At 32.8% G+C, this 9,907-nt stretch overlaps 2 protein-coding genes across 2 annotated transcripts; one reads left to right on the forward strand and one right to left on the reverse strand.

The window, feature by feature from the left end:
* On the forward strand, positions 460–1,896 carry LOC104788080 (DNA repair protein XRCC4). The gene is made up of 5 exons (XM_010513765.2): positions 460–674; positions 760–902; positions 998–1,126; positions 1,223–1,345; positions 1,498–1,896. The coding sequence occupies exons 1-5, from the start codon at positions 533–535 to the stop codon at positions 1,708–1,710; spliced, it is 750 nt and encodes a 249-aa protein (XP_010512067.1). The 5' UTR covers positions 460–532; the 3' UTR covers positions 1,711–1,896.
* LOC104788071 (receptor like protein 30) lies at positions 1,861–4,595 on the reverse strand. The gene has a single exon (XM_010513756.1). It carries the CDS (start codon positions 4,548–4,550, stop codon positions 2,076–2,078), a length of 2,475 nt encoding a protein of 824 aa, XP_010512058.1. The 5' UTR covers positions 4,551–4,595; the 3' UTR covers positions 1,861–2,075.

The raw sequence follows: 9,907 nt of genomic DNA on the forward strand, positions 1-9,907 counted from the left end.
TTTTTTTTTTTTTTTTTTTTTTTTTTCTCATAAAGGATTTTATTAATATGAAACATTAAAAAACAGAAGCAAAGGCAGAAACCCAACAAAATACGAAAACAACAAAAGCCCAATTGAGTTCACTATTGCGCCGCTTAAGAAAAAGATTGAGTCAAATAAGTCCACTCAAAGACACGTATCAGTAACACATGTAAGATGAGCAATTGAAAGGTTTCCATCGTCATCCTTCGCCATCGGAGCCACTGATTCTTCCGATGAATGAAGCTATAGCCGAGATGAAATCAAGGATAGATAGATTCTTCTGTTTATCACCGGTAAGTGCAAAACAGCATAAGGATAAAAATACACAATCAGTTAAACTCTACCGTTGGTGTCTATGTAACGAGAGTTTAATAGTAGTAAAAATCACTAAAACGTAAAAATTTAATACAGAAGGTGACTCAGCATCCACGTAAGCGAAACAAAACAAATTTTACATTACCATCGGAGTTAACTCCCGAAATCGTCGTCGGCGACTTTAAACTTTGAAGCAATGGTTGAATCGGAGAAAACGAAACACACATGTCTCCGCCTTGAAATCTCCGGCGCCGATCCAATTTTCGTCAAAGGCACTTGGTATCACTCTCGTTTCGATATCTCCGTCACCGATGGCTCCTCCTCTTGGATTTGCAATGGTAATACATAAACCCCTAAATTCATACTGTCACTAATCTTTTTCTCGGATTTGACGTTTCTCTGGGGTTTTAATCGGATTTGAAGCAACGGAGGAGGATGTTGCGGAGCGAGCGGCGCAATGGGATCAACCTGTATCGGAGTATTTGGAGCTCGCGGAGCAGTACTTAGGGTTTCAACAGCCTGATTCTGTCTATGGTTTCTCTGATGCTCTTGAGGGATCTAAACGGGTCAGTATTGGATCTTTTTGGTTTGGTGAAGAAATGGTTTGTTAAATGTTTGAGTAAGTCTGAGATTTTTGTGATGTTGTGTGTTTTGGTGAAAGCTCTCTTGGACGTTTGAGAAGGAAGGGACTAAACTTGAGTGGAGGTGGAAGTGTAAACCATCACATGATAACAAGAAGATCACTGTTGGGGTTTTGGATTTTCTAATGGAGGCTAATATAAGGCTAAGTGTATGACTCTTAACACTATATGTTCTGATACTTTTGAGGATTTCTTGTGATGTTTGAGAATGATGGTGATTAGTTCTTTATGATTATACTCCACAGGAAGAAGTTGTGAACAAGACGAGATCTTTTGAGAAGATGAAGAGTGAAGCTGAGAGATGTCTAGCGCAAGGTGAAAAGCTCTGCAAAGAAAAAACAGAGTTTGAGGATGCAACTTATGCAAAGGCATGTTTTATCTAATATCTATCACCTTCTTTTGTTTAGAATAGAATCGTTGGCTTTTCTAGTCCCACATTGCTTCGTTTTTTGGGATGAGTAGTCTTTGTGAAAAGGATATTGTAATGTTTAGTATTTGATATTATACCTTGTCAATGCAGTTCCTTTCTGTGTTGAATGCCAAAAAGGCAAAACTGAGAGCACTTAGGGACAAAGAAGATTCAGGGAAGGCAGCTGAGGAGGAAGAGTCGACAGACAAAACTGAAAGCTTTGACGACAGTGGAAGAAATGACAATGAGCAGAGCGAGGAAGTAGCCTCAAAAAAGGCAACAGGCAGCAAAGCTCGTGGCCAAAAGAGAGCTGCACGGAGCTAAGAGATTCCCCTGTCTTGAGATTTTAGGTCAGAGTTTCCATTCCAAGTTTTGTCAAGCTCATAGCTAGGAAAAGAGAAACATCTTTTCGTTGAAAATTTGCTAGAATCTGTATTGCTTGTGAAAGTTAATGAAATAGGCTTGGAGATGAAATGATTACTATAAAAGCTTCAAGCCTCATTTCCTCAATAGTAATGTAAAAAATCCAATGTGAAATTTCAAGGCCTTTTTGATCACCATACCAGTGCTTTTACAACTTATAACACCAACAACTTTTTTTTTTTAAAACCACAAAATAGGAAAACTAAAAATAATAAACACTTGACCAGCTAAGTTATCGTAGTACAAACTTGACGAAACCATTGAGATTAACCAGCCATAAACCACCTGTGTTTGTATGATGTGAAGATGTGTCCGCTCACTAATCCGTAAAACACACCAGGTCCAAACGCTATCGCGGCTGCTATCCAACTCAACATAGGCTCTTCTGATTCTGACGTAGACTCATCCTGTTGACGCGGTGTTGGAACGGAGACATGTTTTTCTCCACAAATTTCTTCGAGGCCATAGAGTCCAGGGTTACCCGTGAACGAAGAACAGTTTTGACTTCTGAACTGTGTGCTCCGTGGCACCAATCCCTGTAGATGATTGTGGGAGAAGTTGATGGTGGAGAGAAACGAGAGTTTTCCGAGTCCTCGAGGAATTTCACCTGAAAAGTTATTTCGTGATAGATCTAATGTCTCGAGCTTTGTAATATTTGCCAATGATGGTGGGATATTGCCTGTGAATGCGTTCCCTGACAAGTTGAGAAGACGCAACTCGCTCAATAGACCAATGGATCCAGGGATATGTCCAGAGAATCTGTTTCCAGAAAAATCAATAGCTTTGAAGGCTTTAAAGATTTGAACAAAATCCATGTCTACTCCTTTATACACCAACTCAATTGAATCTTTGTGATTATTTTTTCTATCCCCCATGTAGTTCGATCCTGGTATACGTATATTTCTTTTATAATCGAGTGTGCGGATAGGTCGACTCCACACGGATGACATTTCAGTCCAGTTGGCAAAATAGTCTTGTGGTAACGATCCACTGAAGTTGTTGTTGGATATGTCCATGATCCTCATGCTTGGAAACCCTAAATAGGCAGAGGGGTTATAGAGTGGACCATATAATGTATTTGACCGGAGCACAAGAACTGTTAGGTGTTGTAGAGATCCCAACCAAAATGGAAACGTGTCTTTGATCTTGTTTCCTCTCACGTTTAGAAATTCCATCACCTCGCAATTGATCAAAGATTTTGGAAGTTTCCCCACAAAATTGTTGAGGCTGACATCAAGTGATCGCAACTGTGAGCCATCCATGCATAAATCTGGCATAAACCCACTTAGACTGTTGTTTCGCAGATTTAACATACCGTAATCAGTGGAATTCTTCAAGCATTGTGGAATTGAGCCATTGAGATGGTTGTTGGAAAAATCTAGGAAAGAAAAATATTTGAAGTTGCAAATCCATTTGGGAATTGGTCCTTGGAGTGAATTTGAACTAAGATCCCAATCTCTTTCTAATGATCCATCACCAAGTTCCACAGATTTTCCAAAGCTGGTGAAAGAATTATAAGAAACATCCACCGAGTTCAACTTAGACGAACTCCATATACAATGAGGTACTTCACCGTTCAACTTGTTGTAGGAAAGATCAAGGGAACTGAGGTTTACTAATCTAGATATTGATCTAGGGACCGGTCCTCCAAAATTGTTGTGGCTAAGATCTAAATATTCTATATTGACTAATTTAAATATTGATCTAGGGACTTTTCCTCCCAAGTTGTTGTGGTTAAGATATAAATGGTCGAGATTGACTAATTTTGATATAGAACTAGGGACTGGTCCTCCGAAATTGTTGTGGCTAAGATCTAAATTTTTGAGATTAACAAATTTAGATATAGATTCTGGGATTAGCCCATCAAAGTTGTTGTAGCTAACATCGAAGTTTGTCAACTTAGATGAGGAAGAAGTGTTCCCAAAATCAATAGCTCCCTCGAATTGGTTTTCACTTAAAGCAATATCGACTAATGAAGGAATAGTGAGCACAAATGAGGGAAAAGGTCCGAAAAATGAGTTATTATACACCCACAATCGCTCTAAATTGTGGAGTCCACTTAGGTCCGAGGAAATCGAGGATTTGAAGTGATTGAAGGAGAGGTCTATAATGGACAAGGTGGTTAAGTTGGCTAATACTCTAATCCCACTAGTGAATTGATTTTCACGGAGGTGCAATTCAGAAAGTTTCGTTAAGTTGGCAAATGAAGTTGGAATATTACCTCTGAGATTATTAACAGAAAGATCCAAGTACTCTAGTTGGTTTAGGTTACCGACTGAAGCCGGGAATTCACCTACTAATTGGTTACAAGAAAGATCAAGATGCTTGAGATGAGAAAGATTCCCAATGGAAGAAGGAATATCTCCTTGGAGATGGCAAAATGAAAGATCTAGCTCACGAAGATGTTGGAGTTTAAAAAGACCACTGCTAGGTTTCAAAGAGGTGTTGGCAGTTTCTGAAATGAGATTAAGTGATATCACCTCTCCTAATGTAGCATCACACGTGACACCCTCCCAAGAACAACAGTCTGCACTCTTGTTCCACAAAACTGTTGTTACATGACCGTTGTCGTTAGAATGGATCGTGAACTCTTTTTTTAGCTCCAAAAGAGCATCTCTTTGGTCGCTGCGGCACAAGGACCGTGTGGGAGAAGCGAGAGTGTTTGGTAAGGAGATAAGGAAAAATAAGAAATAGATGGTAATAATAATACCAAGAAAGCGATCAGATTGGCTTCGAATCATCGCCTCTCAATATTTTTTATTAATTTTGAGACAAATATAATTCGTTTGTTGAAAGGTAAGTGATTAAACTGTGTGGCTTACACACTATTCTTTATATAAGAACATTCTGTTTAAGGAGCTTGACTTGGCAAGTCTTCCACTATATTATTTTACAATTAAATCAAAGACGGGAATAATGAATAATAATTTTAGTGCACACCAACCAAACTTTAAGGTAGTCAAAGCCAAAAAACGCACAAACAAATACCAAAAGGGGATACAAACAAACATGTATGTACAAAAGTTCAAGTAATGTCGTGAGAAATGGTTTTGGAATTACTCAGGTCATGTGGTTGATGCCGTGTTAAAGAACCTACTCGTCCTTTCTTTTTAATTTTTTTTTTGTAGAAAATTTTAGTGCCCACTAAGTAGTATTATTAGAGGAAGCGTCTAGGTTACGGAGATAAATATCACTCTTCGATCATTTTTGTAAAGCCTACTGGTTAATATTAGTTTAGCTAGTTCCTCGAGAGTGTTTGCTCTTTGTAAATTATTTTCAATAAACATTTGTTGGTGTTATAACTTGTACTGTTCTTACCATTTTTTTTTTAATATGGTTCAGGGGATTGTGGCGATTGTCTATGTTTATCAATTATCAGTTATCAATCTTTAAACAAAACTTGGCCAGGTGTTTGTTCTTTGTATGACTTCTCTTTTACCTCAGGTCGAATGTTCTCACCATTTCGTGTAATATGGTTTATCCAACACCTGTCTTATTTTGTTATTTGGATCTAATTAACTAAACGCATTTGTACTTTGGATTTAAGTAACTATTGGTCCATAAAACAAACAAAAAAATCTCAATATTTCTTTCTTCTCTTCTTCAATAAGAACCAATTGTAGGTCTCTTCTGATCTAAAACCACAATTTATCATCCTAAGAAAAAACTGATGATAGTTTATTTTGAAATGATAAATACGAGTTTCAATCTTATGTATGATTCAGGGGCAAGAACAAATTCTAAATTATGTATACAATTTATTTCTGGATTTCTATCTGATTCATAGGCAAGAAAGGATTCTAGATTATGTTAGATTGTGGAATGTTTATGTGTTCTCCAAATTCTCTTATCAATTCATCAACATTTCTTTTTCCCCTTTTTCAATAAGAACCAATTGTAGGCCCCTTCTGATCTAAAACCACAATTTATCATCCTAGGAAAAAACTGATGATAGTTTATTTTGAAATGATAAATATGAGTTTCAATCTTATGTATGATTTAGGGGCAAGAACAGATTCTAAATTATGCATACAATTTATTTCTGGATTTCAATCTTATAAATGATTCATAGGCAAGAAAGGATTCTAGATTATGTTTATGTGGGATGTTTATGTGTTCTCAAAATTCTCTTATCAATTCATAAATTTTTGGCTCAAATTTTAAATTTTGGGTTTCCATTCCTGCTGAGTTTGTGACCTTTAATCTTACTAGGTTAGATCCGCGCTACGCCGCGGGAATACTTTTTGTAACTATTTTTAGATATATTGAATTCTTGAAAATATGAACTTATTTCTTTTTGGAATTAAATTAATTGTAAAAACTATGGTTTATACAATAACAAAATAGAAAATGCACTAATAAATTAATGATTGAGAAATCTCAAATCTAAGATGGCTTATAAATGTTTACATTTAAATTGAGTAGACTTAATTGTATAAATAGCCTAACTAACCCTATGTATGTTACGTTTTATTTTCTTTACCCTAATGTGGGAGATATATTAGCGTGGTTTGAATTTGTGGTGTATTTTTGTATTTAATATAAATTTAATCACATATTGTTCTATAGTGTTTTTTTAATTGTTAGAAAAGTTAATATTGGTCAAAATACATAAACATATTTTGGAGGGATCGATCGTAAATGTGGTGTTGTAAACCTGTAACCACTTGACTGACTATCCTTGATTTCGTGTATTATTTTAATACTATCATACTTTTGTTGAATAGCATAAGGATTAGGTTAATTTTTAAAGTAATTTTTAAGTAGATGATTATTTAGTTTTCACTGCTTTAAGTTTTAAGTTGTACATGATTTAATAATTTATTTTAAACTTAAGCTATAATTTACACCTATGTTTTTGGAAATATTGATACGACATATATTGATATCAATACTTGGTTGATATCATTATTTTTAAAAAAAAATTGTAAATGATTTATTAATTTAGTTTAAAGATTTGTTTTTTTTTGAAAAATATTGATATGATGTATAATATTTCTTATAATTTGATTGGTTACACAATTTTAATGATGTGTAAGCTTTTGTTTGGGGGGGGGTGTTTATATTAGGGCAAAGTTATAATCACGATTGGTTACTTGCATATAATATAAACCTAATGATGAGAACACATTAACATAAGAAAAAGAAAAACCTAGATTAAAGTGACATGAAGCAGAGGATTATTATTGGAGAAAAATGATGAGTTGTATTAATTCTTTTAATTTGATTGATTACTTATTTTAACTGAGATGTCAGCTCTAGAATTCTCCAAAATGCTGAGGTGTCATCACCTGGTGAAAAACATCCGAGTTTTATTGTATTGATATAATCTAATGGTGAGATGTTTTTTGTAAGTAATATGATAATTGCTTACTCATTTATTCCGTATTAGATCTTACCAATTCTTTTTCCATACAAGTAGAATTCATTCTGTTTTCCATAAAATTAGAATTCAATCCCTAATTACCCTCTTTTTAACACAAATTTTCAGTCACTATTATTTAATTTCAGTCATTAGGTTCCTATGAAGAACTCTATTATTTTTATATATTTTTCCAAATTTTAATAGGTATTCTTAAATAATTTGAAATTTTTTTAGGCAGGTTATCATGTTTCTTATTCGCATTAATACTACAAAGAAAAAAGTATGTGAAAATGTTTGACAAATTTATGTATTCATCAGAGTGCTTATGTATTTTTGAAAATGTTTGACAATTTTGGATGCCATACGTCAATGTTTTAAAAAAAATTATTTTTATTATTGTAAATAAAATTATAAAAATAGTAATATAAAAAATTGTTTTCATTATTTCCATATTGTAGTTTGTTTTGCTTGCTCACATTTTTCTTTGTCTTTACAATGTTTTCATGTTCATTTAAGCATTTATACGAAAATAAATATTATATTGCCTAATAACTCGAATATGGAAACTTTTTTATTAGAGTTTCAAATTTTTTTTTATAAGTTAAATTTTACTTTAAATCTCAGTAACAACAAGTTTAATTAACATTAATCTAATGCTCATTCTCCAACAATTGAAAAGATTAAATAGGTTTTCACATAGACCTAATAAAATTTCATCCGTAAGTTGGATATATCTACATGAATAATCTACTGTTTTCTAATATAAAACTTGAACTTCTAAATTTTTTCGAACTTATAAAAAAAATCCAATAATAACTGAACTTATAATTTATTTTATCCTAAATAGAAGACCTAAAACTTTTGGCCTAAAATATGCACCAGAAAAATTGATGCCCTAATCCTTGGTTTCACTTGCTTGGCCTATGGGTCGGACCTTAAAACCATGTTTTATTTTTACTTCATATTGTCGTGTTTGTTGGTTGTGTTAATATTACTACATCATGAAAAAAATGAACTATCATAATTGAATATGTTGAGCATGTTCTTATATTCTAGAATCTCTATTTTTTTTTTTATTTTGGGCATTCATGTGGTAAAGCAGGCTAAAACTTTTTCGTATTTGACGATGCATATGAGTCTCTCCATTGTAAATTTAGTTTCTTATTAGTCTTCATCTTTAAGAAAAAACTTATTTTAAACTATTATAAAAAAGGAAAATTGTATATTACTATCATATGCTTAAAAAAACATGTTGTTAAGCTTGTGATGTCTTTTTATCTCATGGTATGATATGAGTTACATGTTTCTATACTATATATGATTAATTTGACTTCTATAGTTTTGAGTAGTATATGCTCATTGTATATTGGTATCATATATTTTTAGGAATCTTAATATCAAATAGCACATTTTCAAAAAACCCTTTTTCTTATGTCACTTTTTAATAATACCCTTTCATGTTGTTCATTTTCAAAATACCCATTTTTTATGTATAAAATGACTAAATTCTAAATTCTAAACTCCAAATACTAAACCTACTCCATCAAAATTATATCCTAAATGTAAAATAGAGAACTCAGACCTAAAAAAAATTCTTAAAATTAATTTAATATATTGTAATCTGTGTAAAAGAGGGCAAAAATAAAAATGTTTTAAAAGAGATATTTTTGATAAAGAGTATCTCAAAAATGGTATTTTTAACTAATTCTCATATTAGAAAGAAGCCCCTAAATTTCTCTATATTAAAATAATAATATTATATGATGAGAAACTCAATGGCTCTGTCACCAATGCACATGCTCTAATATGTATTGAAAATCTAAAAAGAGAAAAAACTATAAACACTCTACTATGCAATCAAAAATTTCTCAATATGTTGAAGTAATCTAATACTATATATAAAAAGAAAACTCATGTAACATCAAACAAATGAACCCAAAAAAATTAATATGATCAGTGTATTTTTAAAATTATAAAATAATCATTGCTGAGTAAACAAATAAAAATTAATACTCTCCAAATTACTATAATTAAACAACCTTAATCCGTGCGTAGGACGGGATGACTTCTAGTATTTAATATAATATTTTTTGTGGAAATTTTGGTCTTCACGAGTGACTTTGTAAAGCTAAATCTTTGTGGAAAATTTTGATGAGCCACAAATTTACTTTTCACATGAGAGTTATTGTTGCAGCGTGCTGTACACGTTATTGTATCATGTTCTGTTTTACGTTTTGCCAATGAATATGATAACATTAGGCTTAAATCCTTTGATCTATATTTATCAAAACTTAGTGCATAACAAGAAGAGAAGTTGTGAACAAGAAGACGTCATTTGAGAAGATGAAAAGTGAAGCCGAGAAGGCGGGAACTGCCTAACGTAAGGAGTTTGAGAATGCAACTTATCTATCATTTTCGTTTTTATGCTTGATATCCATATTCTAATTTCTTCTTGTTTAACTTAGAATCATATCATTGACGTACAGTTCTAATATCACAATTGCTTCTTTTTCAGGGAAGAGTAGTTTTTGTTAAAGTTATCATGTTTAGCATTGATATTAGATTCAGTAACCTCGAGTAGGGACTACGGACTACCCCATCTAAATAGTTTTCAAAAGGTTATCGTCTTTCTTAGTAAATTCTTCTGTGAACACTTTGTGTGTCCGACAAAGATTTGGCTTTTTCTTGCAAAAATTTCTATAGATAATAATTGTACTGTATATACAAAGGGCG

This window comes from Camelina sativa, chromosome 1, assembly GCF_000633955.1.
Source record: "Camelina sativa cultivar DH55 chromosome 1, Cs, whole genome shotgun sequence".
Taxonomy (NCBI): Eukaryota; Viridiplantae; Streptophyta; class Magnoliopsida; order Brassicales; family Brassicaceae; genus Camelina; species Camelina sativa.